General features: G+C 35.7%; 1 protein-coding gene across 1 annotated transcript in view; it reads left to right on the top strand.

Annotated features, from left to right (window-relative positions):
* The window catches only part of Uba6 (ubiquitin like modifier activating enzyme 6), a 71,037-nt gene that overhangs the window by 355 nt on the left and 49,045 nt on the right, over positions 1 to 21,637 (top strand). The window contains exons 2-7 of the mRNA XM_034509146.2: positions 1,265 to 1,327; positions 9,908 to 10,002; positions 10,618 to 10,646; positions 12,891 to 12,985; positions 15,578 to 15,689; positions 20,256 to 20,336. Of these exons, the coding sequence (XP_034365037.1) occupies positions 1,265 to 1,327; positions 9,908 to 10,002; positions 10,618 to 10,646; positions 12,891 to 12,985; positions 15,578 to 15,689; positions 20,256 to 20,336 (475 nt within the window). The remainder of the gene's footprint in view (positions 1 to 1,264; positions 1,328 to 9,907; positions 10,003 to 10,617; positions 10,647 to 12,890; positions 12,986 to 15,577; positions 15,690 to 20,255; positions 20,337 to 21,637) is intronic.

The following is a 21,637-nucleotide window of genomic DNA, read 5'->3' as shown; positions in this document are numbered from 1 at the left end:
TGGGTGTGGCGGCGTGGGCGCTGCCCTCGCGGCTCGCGCCCCGCGGCGGGTCTCCCCGGTTGCGGGTCGGGTCCAGCATCCTTCCCTCAGGCCACCACTTGTGACCGACCTGTCAGGAGAGGGTTGTGGCCCCCTGTTGCTTGGCATCCTTCCTTGAGGCAGCTTCAGCGCCGCGGTGCACGAGCCTCCTCCAGCCGTGCTCCTTAGAAAACTGTTCTAGGGAGCGCAAGTCAGGATGACTCCATTGCAGTCCGGACACACCGAGAATCCCCCTGTTTACTGCGGGGCTGTTGGGGCGCGGGGCGGGGCGGGGCGGAGCCCAAGGTTCCTATGACTTATTTCCCGCTGAGGGTCCTGGTGTACTCTCAACCAGTGCTTGCCTTAGTTCGCTTTCAGTCGCCTTACAGTTAAGAAAGCCCCACTTTATCCTGCCCAGTATATGAATACTACCTACCAAATATAGAAGTGCTGGATTTATCATGATCATTTCACACACGTTAGCTTTACATTGCTCATTGAAACGGTTGCTTCAAAGACTGGATGGAAGTGTTGCCTGCCCATGCCAATGTTGCTTAAATCGACTTAAATATTAATTGAATACAAATAACTGCCCCTTAGTTGGTCTCATAGATGTTTTTATTATGATTATGAGGCTGGCTCCAAGTTTGCCAAAGATGGCTTACAACCCCTATCCTCCTCCCTCCTCGTCTGAACTTCTGAGATTACAAGTATGTGCAATCAGGCATAACTGTTTTTTTGGTTTTTTTTTTTTAACATATTCTTGAAACAATCAGTGAGACAGAGCTTTTTGGAAAGTATTGGTCATAGCCATTAAGTGGCTGAGCGTAAACCCGTTCTCATTTTTAATCAGATATTTAATCCACCAAAGTAATTGTGTCTAAAATAGGACAGCAAGTGAAAGTGTAGTAGAAATTAGATGATAGGAAACCACAAATATATAGTTTTATTGTATGTTGTATGAGTATGCTGATTTTATTAGCTAGATGATGCTTAGAGTGCAGTTCGTGTCTGGTTACTCAAAAATCTCACCAGCAAGCACTGCACATAACAGCAGTGAAATTAGCTTCAACATATTTTAAAACTCTAAGGAAGATGATACCTAAGAAAACATACATTTTGTATAAAAGGACCTTTAGTAACTTGTGACTCTGGTCTCATGCATAATTGAATTTCATATAATAGAGTATGAATATATAAAAGCTATATTTGCTCTTAATAGTTTGGGTTTATTTTTTTCTCCTAGTGCAAGTAAAAAATTACCAACCATGACAACAGAATCTTTGGAAATCGATGATGGATTATACAGGTAAGAACCCCAGAGACTGAAACTCACCTTTTCTGATGGTTAGTACAGAATCTCATAGTGATGGCTATACCTGTGCAGAATTTCAGAGGGCTATCCGACAAGTTCTTTAAATTAATTTTTGTGGGATTTTTTTCAAGTTATATGTAGTATGAAAGTTTTAATATGTGAATAAACCCCAGTTTCTTGGTGAGACTAAGAAGAATTTTACTCTCCAATATGAAAGTAAATGTACTGAGTTTAGAAGATAGGTTTTACTACTATTCTTAATAATGTAGGTGTTTCTTCAGTTACAGTTATTTTCTTCAGGACGATTATTTTAATGAATTCTCAAGATAATACACTATGGATAATGGAAAATTCATGACAGTTATAATTTGAATGAAATTTAGTGAGTTTTTATTTAAGTGAGATATGCCTTGAATACGAAGAGTCTTCTATGCATTTATTTAAAGGTCCCTAATTGATGGTACTTTTGGGGAAATGGAGAAACTTAGAGAGAGGAAGAGGAGATGACCTACTTCAGAAGGTTATTCCTGGCCATTAGTTCCTGTATGTCTCTGTTGCTGGTTATGAGTTACTGTGGTACATTTGCCACCTATATGAGACCAAGCAACCATAAATGAACTCTGAAACTGTGAACTAAATACATCTTTTTTTCCTTTAAGTTTTTCTGTCCAGTATTTTGTCATAGAAATGAGAAAAATAATTAGTACTGAAAATGATCCTAAAGAAACAGAATTTTCTTTTTTTTTAAACTTTTTTATTGGATATTTTATTTACATTTCAGATGTAATTCCCTTCCCCCCTCCCATCCAGGAACCCCCTATCCCATCCCCCTTCCTGCTTCTATGAGGATATGCCACCACCCACCTTCCCACCCACGATTTCCCTCACACTGGGGCATCCAGCCTTCATTGGACCAAGGGACTTCCTCACCCACCTATGCCTGACACTGTCATCCTCCCCTACATATACCGATAGAGCCATGGATCCCTCCCTATGTGCTCCCAGGCTGGTGGTTTAGACCCTGGGAGCTCTGGATGGTTGGTATTGTTGCTCTCCTCATGGGGCTACAAACCCTTTCAGCTCCTACAGTTCCTTCTCTCTAACTCCACAATTGGGAACCCCATGATCAGTTAATGGTTAGCTGTGAGCATCTGCCTCTGAATATGTCAGACTCTTGCAGACCTCTAAGGAGACAGCTATGTCAGGCTCCTGTCAGCCTGCACTTCCTGACATCCACATCATCTACTGCACATGGGATGGATACTCAGGTGGAATGGTCTCCAGACGGCCCCTCCTTCAGTTTCTGTCCCACACTTTGTCTCCATATTTGCTCCCTTGAGTATTTTGTTACTCCTCCTAAGAAGGACTGAAGCACCCACACTTGTCTTCCTTCTTCATAAGCTTCATGTGGTCTGTAAGTTGAATCTTAGGTATTGTGAGCTTCTGGGCTAATATCCAATTATCAGTGAGTGAATACCATGGGTGTTCTTTTGTGATTGAGTTACCTCACTCAGGATGATATTTTCTAGTTCCATCCACTTACCTAAGAATTTCTTGAATTTATTGTTTTTAGTATCTGAGTAGTACTCCATTGTGTAAATGTAACACATTTTCTGTATCCATTCCTCTGTTGAAGAACATCTGGGTTCTTTCCAGCTTCTGGCTATTATAAATAAGGCTGCTATGAACATAGTGGAGCATATGTCCTTGTTATATGTTGGAGCATCTTCTGGGTATATGCCCAGGAGTGTTATAGCTGAGTCTTCAGGTAATGCTATATCCAATTTTCTGAGGAACCTCCAGACTGATTTCCAGAATGGTTGTACCATCTTGTAGTCCCAGCAACAATGGAGGAGTGCTCTTCTTTCTCCACATCTCGCCAGCATCTACTATCACCTGAGTTTTTGATCTTAGCCATTCTGACTGGTGTAAGGTGGAATCTTAGGGTTGTTTTGATTTGCATTTTCCTGATGACTAAGGATATTGAACATTTCTTTAGGTGCTTTTTGGCCATTCGAGTTTCCTCAGTAAGAATTCTTTGTTTAGCTCTGTACCCCATTTTTAATAGGGTTATTTGATTGTCTAAAGTCTAATTTCTTGAGTTCTTTGTATATATTGGTTATTAACCCTCTATCGGATGTAGGATTGGTAAAGATGTTTTTCCAATCTGGTGGTTGCTGATTTGTCTTATTGACAGTGTTTTTTGCCTTACAGAAGCTTTCCAATTTTATGAGGTCCCATTTGTCAATTCTTGATCTTAGAGCATAAGCCATTGGTGTTCTGTTCAGGAACTTTTCCCCTGCACCTAGGTATTCAAGGGTCCTCCCCACCTTCTCTTCTTTGAGTTTCAGTGTATCTGTTTATGTGAAGGTCCTTTATCCACTTGGACTTGAGCTTTGTACAAGGAGATGGATTGATTTGCATTCTTCCACATGCTGACCTCCAGTTGAACCAGCACCATTTGTTGGAAATGCTGTCCTTTTTCCACTGGATGGTTTTAGCTCCTTTGTCAAAGATCAAGTGATCATAGGTGTGTGAGTTCATTTCTGAATCTTCAATTCTATTCCATTGATCTTCCTGTCTGTCTCTGTACCAATACCATGCCATTTTATATCACTATTGCTGTGTAGTACAGTTTGAGGTCAGGGATGGTGATTCCTCCAGAAGTTCTTTTATTGTTGAGAATAGTTTTTGCTATCCTAGGTTTTTTGTTATTCCAAATGAATTTGCAAATTGCTCTTTGTATTTCTATGAAGAATTGATTTGGAATTTTGATGGGGATTGCATTGAATCTGTAGATTGCTTTTGGCAAGATGGCCATTTTTACTAAATTAATCCTGCCAATCCAGGAGCATGGGAGATCTTTCCATCTTCTGAGATCTTCGATTTCTTTCTTCAGAGACTTGAAGTTCTTGTCATACAGATCTTTCACTTGCTTGGTTAGATTCACTCCAAGATATTTTATATTATTTGTGACTATTGTGAAGGGTGTCATTTCCCTAATTTCTTTCTCAGCCTGAAACAGAATTTTCTTAATTGTGTTTGTGGTTGTTTATTTTGTTTGTTTTAAAGTTGGTTATGAGAATACTGGTAATTTGTGCTATTAACTGTTCAAAGTAGATTCATTGATGCTTCTAATGTAACAAGTTTGAGAGTTCGAGAATTTAGTGACTCTTTGAGACTTCTGGAAAACTGAGAGACATAATGATGCTGAATTCTCTGCTCCTTCCATCTTAGTACCAAGTAACAAAGAAAAAGAATGAACTCAGAGATTAAATTCTCAGCTTCCGGTGTATATAACCGGATCTCTTGGGATTAGAGAAATGGTTCAGTGAGTGAAGTCTCTTGCCACTAAGCCTGACAACCTAAGTTATTCCCTAAGACCCTCATGATGGAAGGAAAAACACCGACTCTGTAGACACTGTCTTTGCACATTTATATACAGACGTGTACACATACAGCAGTATTCAAACATACTCTAAAATATTTTTACTAACAAACTTCAGGGAAACTAGTATGTTAGAGTAGACTTTGCATATAAAAACCTATATTGGGAAGATCTGGAAGATTTATCTACCAATATTTGAAGAAACATGTTTGTGAGGGGAGCATTAGCATCCATGAAGAGCTGTCATGTCTCTACATGCCAAACAGTACAGTGGGAAATGCTGTCACTTGATTGGGAACTTCGTTGCAATGAGACCTTGTGGTCGAAAGATCAGGACCCTGCAGGCAGCTTCTGACAGGGCTGTGCTCTTAACTGTGAGGAGGAAGCCTAAGCTCCAGTCAGTTACCTGGGCCGATGGAGAAGCCAGCGTGTGAAAAAATGTATGCTCAAGAAAGGTGTTGTCAGTACTTAGAGCCAACAAGAGAGACCATGTAGTTGGAGCCAGTAAGGCCTTGAGGACAGGGTTGTGTAGCAATCATGATACCATGTGCAGCAGATGCTGGACAAAGATCCAGTGTTTTACATGACTTTCATTCTGGCCTTCCCTTCTCTATCTAAATCATTGGTGAAAATGCTCACTTTGCTAATTTATCTTAGAAGTATGTAACTTTGTTTTTTATTTTGCAGCTCACAGCTAGGAGTTTGCCTTTAGTCTCAGAATATGCTGTCGACTTGGACTTTTGGTACTAGTGTGATACTGGAACCCTTAAGACTGGAGAATGAGGCATAATATTATGGTTTGAATATGAAATATCCATATACACTGAATTAAATGCTAGTTTCCCAGCTGGTAGTGCTACTTGGGGAGGTTTCCTGCTTCTACCATAGGTTCCGAGGATAGAACTCAAGTCATCAGGCTTGTGCTGAGCACTTTACCTCTGAACCATCTCTCCAGCCCTACTTTTTAGTTTTTACTTCATTGAGTATAATTATCATTAGTTTTATCCTTTTATTTAACTGCATAAGCTATATAATTATATAACCATTAGTTATACTGTAATTATCATAGTTTTAAAACCATACACTAGTATGCTTATGCTGTTGGAAAACTTGTGCTCTTATTGTCTTTCATTTAGTTCTATCCTTGTTATAAATTCACACTGTATCATTACTGTGATTTAAACAGTTATCTTTAAATTTTTTAAGGTTAAAAACATGTATTTATCCATACTTTTTATCATTTCTCATATTCTCCATGCTTTTCTGCAATTTCAGATTCTTATGTCTTGCTGTTTTCTGCTTTAACTGATTTATAATTTCTTATATAACTTTATCAAGTTTTATATGTTTGAATATAGGATGAAGAAGTCTTTATTTTACTTTTTATTTTGAAAATTTTTTGTGAGTGTGGAATTTCAGATCATTGTGTTTTCTTCTAAAAATACCATAATTCTGATTCCCAGGAGAAAGACAGATGATAGGTACTCTTAATATTTACACCTTACATAATGTTCCATTACATCTAGCAACTTTTAAGATTTTATCTCCTTTCCTAGGAGTTTGATACACCATGGTGAAACGTTCCTTATTATTTCTTGTTCACATTGTAGTATCTGAGTTTAGTATTCCTGGAAAAAAAATGACCATTAGTCATTCATATCTGTTTTCCTTCCCTCCTCTCCATATTCTGTTTTAGGAATTTCAGTTTCACATATATTAGGCCAAATGAAGTACCATAACTTTCTCGGGCTGTATCTGTTTTCATGTTGGGAGGTTCTGTTGCTGAACTTGAGGCTGTTGTGGTGTTGGATATGTCGTTGGTTCCATCCAGTATGTACTCCTGCCATGGCATGTGTGTGGAGGTCACAGGATCAACTGTTAGAGAGATTTGCTTCTCTCCTACCCTGTGGATCTCAGGGATTGAACTCAGGTTGGCAAACTTGATGACAGGTGTCTTTACCTGGTGAATCATCTTCTGATAATTTAGGGAGACTACCAGATTCTGGTTACATTTCCTTCCCTCTCTTGCAACCTAGAAATTTTCCAGATTACATCTAAGATAGGCCTTGAACATGATGGAATTAGGCCAGCACACGGGAGGCAGCAGCTGGTGATTCTCTGTGAGTTTGAGGCCAGCTTCGGCTGTGTAGCTGCATAGTAAGATACTACCTCAAAAATGGATGGATGGATGGATGGATGGATGGATGAAGTCTCACTTTGTTTTTTGTTTTGTGGCAGAGATTGCTGTTTTAAGTTATTTGTTATTTAGTGTTTGAGATGTTCTTTTATATTGTTCAATTTCCAGTTATTTAAAACAGGAGAATGAATCTAATTCCTATTATTTCACATTGGTCCAAAGTAGAGTCTCAGGTAACCAAGGCTGGCCATAAATTTATAGCTTAGGATGAACTTGAATTCTGGATCCTCCCAAACCCCTACCTCCCAGGTGCTGGAATTATAGGCACGTAACACCAGGCCTAGTCTGTGCAGTGCTAAGGATTGAACTCAGGGCATTGTGCTTGCCACATCCCTATGTTGTTCCTATTTTGATGACTCTCTGAACTCTCGAGATTTCAGCCTAAACCTCATTTTTGAAAGTGTTTCTAACTAAAAACAAATAATGTTCTTGATTGCGTAGTTTCTGGTTCTTTTGTGTATTACTTTATAGAATTGTTTGATACAGTGAGTGGCATGTCATAGGCATTTTGCTGAATATTTTACTTTTTTTTTTTTTTAATTATGTGACCCTTTATAGTACCCTTATGAAGTTCTTTCTTTTATTCTCTGTGCACAATGAAAACATGAAAAACCTAAAGTATTAATTTTTTTAAGGACTTAGATGTTTTTATTTTATATAGAGAGAGTGTTTTTATCTGCATGTGTGTGTGCACCATATTCATGGCTGAAGCCTACAGAGGTCAGAAGAAGGCATAGATCTTTCTGGATTTGGAGTTACAGGTGGAACCAAATCCATGTTGACTGTTAGAGTAGCAAATGCTCTTAACCATTTAGGCATTTCTCCAACCTCCTGGAATAATGTTGTTAGTAAATAATATGAACACATAATGAAGATTACTGACATACATCCAGAAGAAAATGTTTAGAATATTCAGAGTGAATGGAAATGATTTTGTATTAGAAATTTCAGAATTGGATGTGTTAAGAGAAAAGAGGCTGATTGTGAATACAGTCTATAGATCTTCAAAGAGATTAGATGAGTTCTGTATGGATTCAAGGAAGTACAATTAGGACTGCCATGTTAAAATATGAGAACACAGTGTTCTTTTAGCAAAGGTAGAAATTTTAGTAGCTAGGACTTTCTCAAAGTAAACAACTAGGTGATTTCTTTTTACTGGTCCTTTTCACTACTATATGGCATGCACACTTAATAGTGTCATTGGTATACTAAGGTCAGAAAACATGAAAATCACTGAGCATTAACATAAGTCAAGGTGAGTAAATCTCATAAATGTGTATGAGTAAGATTGCTCAGCGGTTAAGAGCACGTGCTAATCTCGTAGAAAACTGGAGCTCAGTTCCTTCCTAGCACACACATGAGGAGCTCATGAGCCTCTGCAACTCCAGCGCTGGGGTGTCTGGTACCCTCTTCTGGCCCCTGTGCTCACCCTTACAGACCCCACATATACAAATAAATAAATCACGTTGATGTGGAAGAGTGAAAAAGAATTATAGGCAACTAAGGAATGCTGACAGTGGGAGAAAATAGTGTACCCAAGAAAGAGTCCTCCAGTTGGTTTCCTAATAACAAGTAGTCAGTCCTAGACGTATATACATATGAATGACATTATACAGGCTGAACAGATTGTGTTTACATATTTAGGAATATATATTTATATACATATGTGTGTGTGTCTGTGTGTGTGTAACACAAAAACAGCCTATGAATTTGTGAGAGAAGAAAGTATAGGGAGAGGGGCAGGAAGAAGAAATTGAAAGGAGAAAATGATATTTAGTTAAAGTAAAAACTTTAAAGTGAAAAACCATAATCACAGAGGAAAATCTCCAATATGATTTATTCAAAGAAACAAGACACACATTCACAATGAGCTAATTCATATAAAGTTGAAAATAGGCCAGACATACTCCTAACAGACTTAATGGGAGAAAATGTATAGTTTTTACTTTTAAAACTAAAGTTATATACTGATTAAAAAAAGTAACCATTTTGGTTTAGGCTGGGGATACTTCCCAGTTGATAGATCTTCTCTGAGGCCATTCCTTAGCACTCCAAATAAATAAACTTACCTACATGCTAAAAGTTGTGGTTTTATTCTTTTTTTTTTTTTTTTTTTAAGAACAAGGGAGGTAATGATAAAGATACACTTTTCATCTAACAAGGCAACACTTCTAGGCTTTTAAATACTAAAATACATAAATTATTTTAATATACATTAAACATGTCGGTGCTTTAATTTCAGAAGTAAATATAACTAAAACTATTTCTTGCTTAAACTAAACTCTTATTTCTGACTCTCATAAGAATTTATTGGAATTATATTATATACAAGGACTGGTACCTTGTTTGTGTCCTGTTAACTTTTTCAGATAAACTATTGCTACTAACTTGTCATTGAGTAGACCTTTTTTAAATTTCCAGTGCATATTATTATTTTAAAGCGTTGACTTGATCCTGCTTGTTCTTCAGATGTATAACATAACAAGATCCAACTAAGTGTACTTTACCAAGTCTTCAATGCAAAATAATACTCAAGAATTGTTTGGCCAATTCTCTTTTTTCTTTTTTTTTTTTTTTTTAAAAAAAAAAAAAAAAACTGAATTTTTCCCTCCAAAATCCTGTTGTTGCCAGAATTTTAAATTAAGGATAGCAGAATCCCAGGCCTTTAGTGATTTCTGAAATGATGAAATAAGAGGAACAGGAGGGAATGGAGCAATGACAATCTACCTAACATAATTCCATAAAGAGGACAGTTCTGCTCAACTCTGCTTTGTTAGAATGTGGATTGTGGTACCAAATGACATCACGTTCAAAATGTGTTAGTTAATTGATTAGCTAGCAATTCTGTTGGTTAACTGTAAATGCTGTACAACTTACCTAAAACAATTCTGGATAGAATCGAGTGTTGTGGCTGTTAGTTTATGAAACTTTAAGGCATATTTTATTTAATAAAATAATGATTTTGTTTTTCATTGTGCTTTCCGTATAGCCGACAAAGATATGTTCTTGGTGACACAGCAATGCAGAAGATGGCCAAGTCCTGTGTCTTCTTAAGTGGTATGGGTGGTCTTGGAGTAGAAATTGGTAAGCAGTATTTTTTTTTTTTTTATAATTTCTGGGATACTTATATAACATAAAGAATATTAGTCTTATTTTCTTTAAAGGAAATTAGCTTCCAAATATTGGCCAAATTTTTTAACAAATTATTTTGTAACAGAGGTATGGTCTTCCACCAAAAACAAAGCCAATGCTTCTTAATTGGTGACCTTAGTAACTATTGAGTGGTCATTCCTTTGCTCTGTATTTTGTTTTTTCTTTTGTTTAGACAGGGTCTCACCATGTAACCCTGGCTGTATAGAACTCAATCTGTATTACATGCTGGCCTTGAATTCACAAAAATCTATGTGTCTTTGCCTCCTTGGGATTAAAGGGATGTGCCACCATACCTAGCTAAATGATGATTCTTACTTTATTACGGTTACATAGTATATTCATCAAAACACTGAAAAAGGAATAGATATCTTTTAATGCTTTGATTATGCAAAAATTGTATCAATTAATTTTTTTAACCTGAATTCTCTTATTTCTTAAACAAATATAAAAAGTTATAGTTACTCAGAAGTTTAATAAAACTCTATAAATCTGTGTTTGGTATGAATTTACAAAGCTAAGTTATTCTTTTTTCTTTTTCCTTTACAGCAAAGAATCTTGTTCTTGCAGGGATTAAGGTGAGTGTATACCCTCAGTATGAAAAGTAGTTTATTGTGAACTGTTTTTTTTTTTTTTTTTTTTTTGATTTGCAGTGATCATGTACTTTGTCTTATTTTTTATTTTATATAACTGAATCATTAATTCTGTTTTTTTTTTTAATTTATTGAAAATTTAAACATAAAAGGGTCACCTAACATTCCTTATTACCTATCACACAGTATAGGTTACCAACTCAGCGTACATGTATGTTTTATATGTTTGCTTCCCAGTCTACTGGCTGCAGCTGCTAAATTCTCTTCATAATAACTTCAGCTGTTTTATTATTTATAAATATTTTTAGTATATATCTTTACCATAACCACAATTTAGTACCATTTTAACACCTTAAAATGTATTAATTTCTTAATATTGTTGTATTAGTTTTTTAATTACTATAAAATCATTTACTCCAAAATTTAACAGTATCATTTGTTATGTCTAGTTGCGTGGGCAAAGGTCTTATAGCCTGTTGTTTTGTTACAGTCTCTCACAAGACTGCAGACAGCATTTGTAGGAGCTATAGTCATTTTGAGTGTAGTTTATCAGATAATTTGTTTGCAAAGCTCACATTTGGTTGTAGCTTTGTTTCTCTGTGGGACTGCAGACCTCTGTTCTTTACTGGCCAGAGGTTACTCTCAGTTTCTAGCTATATGCCTGTGTCCATAGAGCTGCTGACAGTTGGACAGCTGGCGTCATCAAACACTAAACAAGAGAGAGATGACACTAGCCCATAATCAAGAGGAGGGGCCTATCCAGAAGCCTAACTATCAAGAATGTGGGGTGTTAGTGCCACCCTGGAAGCTAGCATAAACACAAAATGCCCAGATGAGAGTTCAACTTTGTTTTCTTGAGAAATCTTTTTTTTTTTTAAAGTTTATTTTGTTGTAATCAGGAGTCTAGGAGAATCTGTATACTGCATCTTTTTCTTTTAATCTGTAGGTTTCCTTCCCTGATATTTTCACCCTAACAAAATTTATTTATTGAAAAAAGTAGTTATTTTGTGACATGTATAGTGGCACATGTCTGATTCCAGCTTTTTAAAGGCAAGAGGGAGAAAGACCTACAGGTTGAAGACCAAGCCTAGTAAGTTCCTGGCCAGCCAGGGCTATATAGCAAGGCCTATCTCCAACAAAATAGAAAGAATGGGGAAAAAGTTGTTGCATATACTTGTGTCTTATATTTTCCTATAAACTGGTAGTCATATCCAGGGAAAATTGAGGTTTGATTCTTTAGCAAGACTGTTCCACAGGAAGTATACTATGTCCTACCAAAAGATGATTATGACCTACCTTTCTCTTCTTCATTATTACTTTAGCTATGAGTCATCATTACCTTGATTCATCACTTCTATTCATCTTTATGTATCTGTCTCTTCCTGTATTCCTCAAAGTGCCTTCCTTTTTATTGCTCAATTGTCTGTTCCTAAGATTACTGCATAGTGATGAATATTTCATTTTTTAATAGTTACTTGAAGATACAATTGCGTGGATGTATCACATATATTAGACAAATTTCCCATGATGATGCACATTGTGTTTCTAGTGTTTTTAATAGAATTATACTTAATAACCTTGTCTGTAAGTGCTTTTGAATCTTTCTAAGAATGTCTTTTGGACAGATTCCTTAAAGTAGGATTGGTCTGTTCAAGGGGAAATATATGTCTTATTTCCAGAGGTTTCACTAAATTTTTTTCCATGGAGGCTCAGCACCTCATAGTACCATCGTAATGCAAGATGTTGTCAAATCATTGGACTTTGCCAGTCCAGTGGCTGGGGAAGATGCTGTATATACAGCATTTCATATTCAAGAGCAATAAAATATATATTATTCCAGCATATTCCTTGTAAATTAATCTTTTTCTATATAGTATGTGATGTGATAAAAGTTACATTTTTTTTTCTAGTTTTTCCATTACCTATATCATCTGGAGTGTGGAATTTTTAAATATGTTTTCTTTATGCTGATTTTTATAACATGCTAATGTCATAACATTTAGAGCTTCTCACTGTGTAGTTTCTCCAAGTTGTTGGAGTTCTTCAGGTGTTTATTGTTCTGTCTTCAGAATAAAGATATAATTGTATATCCTTTTTAATTTTTATACCACTAAGTTCTCTTTGTTATTCATGTACAGATAATATTTCCAGCACACTACATAGCATTAGAGGTGGTCTGTACTCTGGTTCTGTTCTGGACTTAACAGGTATTTTTCTCCTCTTTTGAAGGCACTGACAATTCATGATACAAAAAAATGCCAAGCATGGGATCTAGGGACCAATTTCTTCTTGTGTGAAGACGATGTTGTTAATGAGAGAAACAGGTAAAGATACTTTGATACATTGTCATGGTTTCTTTTAACTTATGTTTAAACATGTTTTATGTATAGAAAATACAGGCAGCTTTTGTGGAAATTTACCAGCCTGAGTAGTTATAGACCTTGTAAATAGGCAACCTTGGCGCATAGTACCAACTTAGACAAGGACAAGTGAATCATAGGCAGAGTCATAGTGACCTGACCCCTGAACCTTCATCCAGCTGATAACCCTGTTCTGGAAGATATCTGTACACCCCCTGAACACCTATGCTCCTATGTCATCCCCTTCCCCACATCCTGCATTTTTGTGTTTATAACCCCTGTGTTAAAAAGTAAAAATTATGATTTGATAATTAAAAAAAAATTAAAAAATTATCACAGAAAAATTCAGAGATCTGAACACAAAAATCAGACATTTACTATGATTAAAATAAATACGTTCAAAGAATTGAGCTGTAGCTTAATGTATAGAGCTTGTCTAGCCTGAAGACGGCATAGATTTGATCCCAGAACCATAAGATAAACAAATGGAACATGTATATACATTTAAAAAAAAAAGAAAACACAGTTTAGTCATAGCTGTTTACTTTGTCAAAGTAAATTCACACCACCTTGCATAAGTAAGTAAATTCACACCGCCTTACATAAGTAAGTAAATTCATACCACCTTACATAAGTAAGTAAATTCACGCCGCCTTACATAAATAAGTAAATTCACGCCGCCTTGCATAAATAAGTAAATTCACACCGCCTTACATAAGTAAATTCACACCACCTTGCATAAGTAAATTCACACCACCTTGCATAAATAAGTAAATTCACACCGCCTTGCATAAGTAAATTCACACCGCCTTACATAAGTAAGTAAATTCACGCCACCTTGCATAAATAAGTAAATTCACGCCGCCTTGCATAAATAAGTAAATTCACACCGCCTTGCATAAATAAGTAAATTCACACCGCCTTACATAAGTAAGTAAATTCACGCTGCCTTATGTAAGTAAGTAAATTCACACCTCCTTGCATAAATAAGTAAATTCACGCTGCCTTACATAAGTAAGTAAATTCACACCGCCTTGCATAAATAAGTAAATTCACGCCGCCTTACATAAGTAAGTAAATTCACACCGCCTTACATAAATAAGTAAATTCACACCACCTTACATAAGTAAGTAAATTCACACCACCTTGCATAAGTAAGTAAATTCACACCACCTTGCATAAATAAGTAAATTCACACCGCCTTACATAAGTAAGTAAATTCACACCACCTTGCATAAGTAAATTCACACCACCTTGCATAAGTAAGTAAATTCACACTGCCTTGCATAAATAAGTAAATTCACACCGCCTTACATAAGTAAGTAAATTCATGCCGCCTTGCATAAATAAGTAAATTCACACCGCCTTGCATAAGTAAGTAAATTCACGCCGCCTTATGTAAGTAAGTAAATTCACACCGCCTTGCATAAATAAGTAAATTCACGCTGCCTTATGTAAGTAAGTAAATTCACACCGCCTTGCATAAATAAGTAAATTCACGCCGCCTTACATAAGTAAGTTCACACCGCCTTACATAAGTAAGTAAATTCACACCGCCTTACATAAGTAAGTAAATTCACACCGCCTTGCATAAGTAAGTAAATTCACACCACCTTGCATAAATAAGTAAATTCACACCGCCTTACATAAGTAAGTAAATTCACACCACCTTGCATAAGTAAATTCACACCACCTTGCATAAGTAAGTAAATTCACACCGCCTTGCATAAATAAGTAAATTCACACCGCCTTACATAAGTAAGTAAATTCACGCCACCTTGCATAAATAAGTAAATTCACACCACCTTGCATAAATAAGTAAATTCACACCGCCTTACATAAGTAAGTAAATTCACGCCGCCTTGCATAAATAAGTAAATTCACACCACCTTACATAAGTAAGTAAATTCACATCCACCTTGCATAAGTAAGTAAATTCACGCCGCCTTACATAAATAAGCAGTGGCTTTTATTTATTTCCTTTGCCAAGTTTGTGATACATTTGTCCTGTTACCTAGAAACGAATTTTACACTATTAAAGGAACTTAAAACATAATTTAGCAAAGTACTGGTTTCATTATGACATTTTGATACATACCTACCATTATAGTTTGCTTTTATGCCCTTGTCCCATACACTGACTTTCTTAGCCTCTTCTCTTTCTCTTCCTTCATTTAGATTGTCCTTCCTCCTGCCTTCATGACATACATATTTCGTTGCCTTTTTCTGTTGCCTTCCTTGCCCTTGCCTATATATTCTTTATCCTCTCTGACAGTCCCTTTCTAGTCTCATGGGTAAAGGGAATCTGTAGTATTCCTGTCATTAAGAGGCTGTGAAAGCTTGGAGATTAGAAGCAAGAGGGTATATATGAAGGTTGTTAAGCTTGCTAAAGAATGTGATAGTGTGTCTTAAGACAATCTTAAGACTGTATTAATTTAGAAAACACAAAAAGTCTATTTACCTACAGTTTAGTTTTCATTAAAATTTCACATGTTGGGTCCTTAAATGTCTACCATTGAGACCAAAAATAATAACTAAAAGATTCTGTTTTTCTAGGGCTGAAGCTGTGCTTCATCGTGTTGCAGAACTAAATCCATATGTTCAGGTCTCATCATCCTCTGACCCTTTGGATGAAACCACAGACCTCTCCTTCTTAGAAAAATACCAGGTTAGTATTTTATATTAAATGTTATTGATACATTTCAAAGAAATATGATATAACTAGTATAACCCAATACATTGAGGAGCAGAACAAAAAGCATCAGGTTAAAATAGTACCTATCAAGTGCTCCATTTGAGAAAAAGTTTTAAGAACTCGTGAATGTAAAAAGTGTATTTAGCAATAATATGTTGTTGCAACTCAGTGGTTTTAAACAATATGCATTTATTTATTCCTGTTGTATCTTTTAAAAGTTAATATTTAGTTGATAAACTCTGACTTAATAAGCATTACTGAGTTAAAAAATAGATGAGTAAATTACAGTATAGAACATAGAAATTAGGAAAAGTTTGAGTAAAAAATTAAAAGAAAATTTAGCTTATATGAAAAGGTTTACTTTATGACATTAGACTTCTAGAAATAGTAAAACTCAACTTTCTAGCTGGAGAGATGGCTCTGTGGGTAAATTACTTGCTGTACAAGCAAAAGAACTGAGTTCAGATCCCCAGCACCCATGCTGATCCCCATTGCTTTCAGATGCCCAACCTGCTAGCTGATAAGTCTGAGGCGCAGGGAGAGACTGCCTCAGGAAAATATAGTGGAAGCTGATACAGGAAGACAGCAGATGTTGCCTCTGATTTACACAAGCACATTTAAGAAAGTTTACTCATGCATACACTGTACATAAGAAAACGATAATGTCAGAAAATCAGGCTGAAAAAATTTCTAGCACCTGATAAACACAAGTCTTTAGATTAAAAAGTGCTGGAGCTAGTACTAGACATTATATAATTTATACTCTTAATATATTACCTTGTTATAATACAAATACTGACAGAAAACACCAAGGGATAACCCATAAAATTGATCTATCAGAAACACAAATTTAGCATACATAGGAACCCAAGAAAAACAATGTCAGTTCCAAAAGTAAAAAAGTTTTTTCTTGTGTCCGATGCCAAAGAAAACTTAGTGATGAAATATCTGATAAAAGAAAGCAGTGGTTATAAAGAACATCTAGGAAAATTTGAAGAGATTAAAGACAGTTGAAGAAAACAATACATAAGAAGTAAAAAAAAAAAATTCAAAAAAAATCTTAGAAAAAATAGTAGGAACAAAAAGTAAAGAAATCAGACAAGTGTAGTTGACAAATTGACTAATGATAGACTATGATCAAGTGAGAGAAACTAAACATAGAAGCAGGCCTTTTGAAATAAAAGAGGCAAGAATGAAAGAGCTTTGGAGATCATTGATACCCCAGTAAACAGACATTTCCCTTTTGGGGTACTTAGGAAAAGAAAGGAAACTCTATTCAAAGAAGCTATACCTGCAAGCCTCTCTAATCTTGGGACCCATAGGTCTTCAAGTATGCATGACCACACAACATTCTGACCCTGACATATTGTAGTCAGATTGCCAAAAATATAAGGCCTAGAGTTCAGTTCCTGACCGCTTGCCTCCCTCAAAAAAAAAAAAAAAAAAAAAAAAAAAAAAAAAAAAAAAAAAACTGATTTAAAACTATAACAGAAAGCACCAAATCTCATTTAAAAGTATATGTATGTAGTCTCTCCATTAGACTTATAGTAGTTTGCTCAATACAAACTTAACAAGCAAGGCAAGAAGAAATGAAATATTGTTCCATTTCAGAAGGTAGTAGTTCAGTTAGCTTTATATATACCCAGATAAATATAGCCTATCCTTCCAAGATGAAAAAAACATTTTCATGATAAGGCAGAAAAAAAATACAAGAATTGATTACAACCAGACCAGCCTGCCAAAAGATGCTCAGGGAAGGCCACATCCAGAAGAGAAAGAACCATCTCTACCATCGTGAATGCATGAAAGGATGCCACGTCTGTAGAGAAAACACAGAAGGGAGAGATGAAGAGCCAAGCCACAGATGAACAAGCCACGTTTTAAGATGCCCTCATCTAACATTCAGCAATCTAAGAGGGAATGGAATGACATTTTTTTTCATTCCCATGAAAAAAGGCAAACTCAAATAAATGATACTCAAAACAACTAGGAGGAATGGAAATTCTTACATTATCTTTATTAATATTAAGTGCAAGTGAACTGTATTCCCCAGTTAGATGATGCAAGTTGACTGAATCTAAAACAAGTGTACTGTTTATCAGAAACTCACATTAGTAGTGAGCACACAGAAACTCAAAGTGGAAAAAAATGGGAAAATGTATTCCAGGCCTGGGAAGATAGTTTGCATAAGTTTGATTTCTCTGCAAGCATGAGGGCCTGAATTCAAATCCCTAGCACTCAGATAAAAAGCAGAGCATGGCTTTGTCAGCACTGGGCTGGGATGTGACGGGTGGAGTCTGAGAGCTCCCGAGCCATCCGAGCCATCCGAGCAGAAATAGTGACTCTCTTGCTCAGGAAGAGACCCACGATTCAGGGCGATACGGTCATCCTCTTGGAATAGGAAAGGAAACCCCAAAGTCCATCTCTGGATGCCAAATGTGTGTGTGCACACAAAAAAAGATTTCTATGCAACTGTAAATCAAAAGTGACAGGAGTGGGTATTCTTACACAGAGTAGATGCAAAAACAAAACTGTAAAACGCAATAGTCATTTAATCAGGGAGTAGTTCACTATCTGACAGCAAGCATTAGATCTAAAGAGGAAGTAGGATCTAGGACAATGTTAGAACTTCTAATATTATCATTCTACAGATCTTCAGACACAACAAACAGCAAGCTGGTTATGGTGACACACAGCCCAGTATTTGAGGGGCTAAGAAGGATTTCTGTAGTTTGAAAACATGCTGGGTTAATCCTGAGTACACGGCCAACTAGCTCTACACAGTAATGATACCTTTTTCAGTTCTCTCCCACACAATTGCAGCATTGAAGCACTATAGCTAATATATCAAGCAGCATGCATAGAATATACATCCTCAGCACGTGAAACTGTCCTTAGCATATACCTTGTATTAGGACATAAAAATAAATCTTGAGACATTCACAAAAAAGGCAGAAGTGGGGACTAGGAATGTAGCTTAGATTGCTTATGTAACATATGCAAAACTTTTGAGTTTGATTGCCAGCATCAAATAATGAGATGCTTGTAATCTTTGCATTCAAAACATGGAGACAGGAGGATCATAAATTTAATGTCAAAAATAACTTTGTCCTCCCTAACCACTATGTAATAAAATGAAAAATAACAAAATAAACTTCAGAAATCTTACCCTTCCAAAATAGAAAGCTATTATTTTAAATAAATAAATAAATAAATAAATAAATAAATAGCATGCTGGCAAGAATCTATCAAAAAAGGAAATTTTTTAAAAACAATAATAATGTATACAGTATAGTTATCACACTTGTAGGTATATAGCCAACCTAATGAAGTCAGCCTACCATGGAGGTGCATGCCCATGCTCACTGCAGCACTGTTCAGCTTGAACATATGTAACCAAACATTAATGCCCCTTTTTCAGTATGTACATAAAGAAAACTTGGTTTATGAGTATGTATGTGTCCGTCCATCTGTTTTTACACATAAAAACATATGTAGGTGTGGGGAAAAGTGTAAAAGAAAGTCTGGATTTATCAGTACCTAGTAGTTACATGTATTGATGTATAACAGAGCTTACTAATATATGCAATTTACGTGATGATCTAAAATGTCCAAGTTTCAGGACATGGACATTAAATTACATTACTTTTTACTATTACCAGCCCTGTAGATGCCTCCTTGGGTTTTGGGTAGTGGGTGGCTTTAAAGGGGACATTGAACTAGAGAGCCTGCTGCTTGGCGGTAAGTCGTTTGTCATTTACCTCTTGCCTCAAGTTTTTAAAACGGAAGAGTGATCAGGGCGTTCTTGGCATACCTAGTGAGAGCACAAAACCAACACCTTAAAGTGTTCTGTCTTATAAATTATTCAACTCCTGTATATAAGCACCGACGAGAGCATAGAACTGAGAATCTATTGGTTTTGATGTTTCATAGGCAAATGGCTTTCAAAAATTATTTGACCTCTATCAGTATAAAGTAGTTATATCAAAATCTTGTTTTTCATATCTACTTCTATTACAGTGTTAATAAAAAATTAAGCACTGAAAATTATTTGCTATCTTAAATAACATTGTGGTTTTACTAATACTATTGTAAAGGTTTATTTTGTGAATCTATTGAATGCAGAAGTTAGAGAGTTATGACCAATATCCTTGAAAATTGTAATTGTCACTCTTGAAGCTTGTCGGAAAGTAATGTTTGGTTAAGCTAGATTAGTGATTGTAGGACAGTGACAGATAAATCTCCAGCCCTCTATTGGGAGACTACAAAACAGCATAAGGTATTGAGGTTTGCTTCTAATTATGAGTCCATTAGGGTAAAAAAATTTATTTAATATGAGTATATGCTCTCTTTATTTTGGTTTTGCCATTTTGTACTTTTATATATAATTAATTCTAGACCAGAATTCAATATAGGTTAGTAACTTTTGTGGGGATAACTATGATTCCTTGGTAGAATTTAAATTTATGTTTCTTATTGAGAAGGTATATTTTATAAAACTTATTGTGTACTTCCTGATCTTTATTTTATTCTCAACAGTGTGTAGTATTAACTGAAATAAAACTGACATTACAGAAGAAGATCAACAACTTTTGCCATTCTCATTGCCCTCCAATTAAGGTAATAGTATAATTTAATAATTATAATACTAACATGCAGTTAACTAAAGGAAGAACATTTTTCATATTCCAGTTTATAGTTTTTCACTAAGTTACATAAGGAACCCTATGAGTGTAGTCACACTAAGATGATTTTTTTAAATAAACTTTTTATTTTTAAAGATTTGTAAATAGCCAAGCATAGTGGTACACTAAAGAGGCAGAAGCAAAGCAAGCAGACACCTGTGCATTTCAAGGCCAGCCTGGGCTACACATCTAGTTCCAAGCTAGATAGTGAGACCCTGACCAAAAAAATACAGCAACGAAAATTTACAAATACACACACACACACACACACACACACACACACACACACACGCCCCAAAATTAAGACCCAGGTATGTAAATCTCAATCTACACAGAACAGTCATTCTAAAGCTGTAAAGCTCCATATTGGATTTTACCTTTTGACTATGTGATGTGTTCTCCACCATCTAGAACAAAATATCCAATACAGTTCAAACTGGAACAGTGAACTTTGTTTTGTCTTTCATAACTTTGTCCACTGCCTGCGTTTAGTCCTTTCTCGTGCTCTAATATCCATTCTTTCTTGTTCTCTTTTGTATATATTATACTGTCCCCTAGCACTTTTATTTATATATATGCATATACTATTGGCTAGATTCTTTATATCAGGAAGAATGTTTGCATTTTCCTTCTGACAATATACAACCTTTCTTAATGATATACACTTTAAGTTGATCCATTGTTATGCAAATTATATAAATGTTTTTCTTTAGAGCTGAATAGCTTTGTGATGACTATAGAAAGAGCTTTAAGCACAAAAACATTTCTTTACAGAATCTTAGGATGGAGACTGCCATTAGTATAAAATTTATCTTTAACAAAGCATTTGTTATTACGATAAAGAACCTCATGTTTACCTTTCTTGGCTTGGTTTGCACTTTGATGTCTGTGGCCTTTTTTCTGTAGACTACTCCCAGCTTAACGTCCTCTTCTAATTTCCACTAACTAATGCTTTTGGTGAGTGTGCACTCATTTCTGTTTCTGTAAAATAATAACTATTCATTCCTAGGCAATTAAACTAGGATAACTGTTTCTTATGTATTGATCTTAAAATTTATAACCAAGCCAGAATTTTTGTTATTGAAATAATAAGAGTATGTAATGGTGATACATTGAAGGTATTTTTAATTTGTGTCAGAAATCTACTCACCAAATTCCACATTTCTTGATTCCCAAACTGATTTATAAATGGTTGATTCTGTACATGAATAAGGTTACATTTCAGGGAATATACTT

The sequence above is a fragment of the Arvicanthis niloticus genome, chromosome 7, assembly GCF_011762505.2.
Source record: "Arvicanthis niloticus isolate mArvNil1 chromosome 7, mArvNil1.pat.X, whole genome shotgun sequence".
NCBI lineage: Eukaryota > Metazoa > Chordata > Mammalia > Rodentia > Muridae > Arvicanthis > Arvicanthis niloticus.
This window is presented reverse-complemented; position numbering and strand designations above follow the sequence as displayed.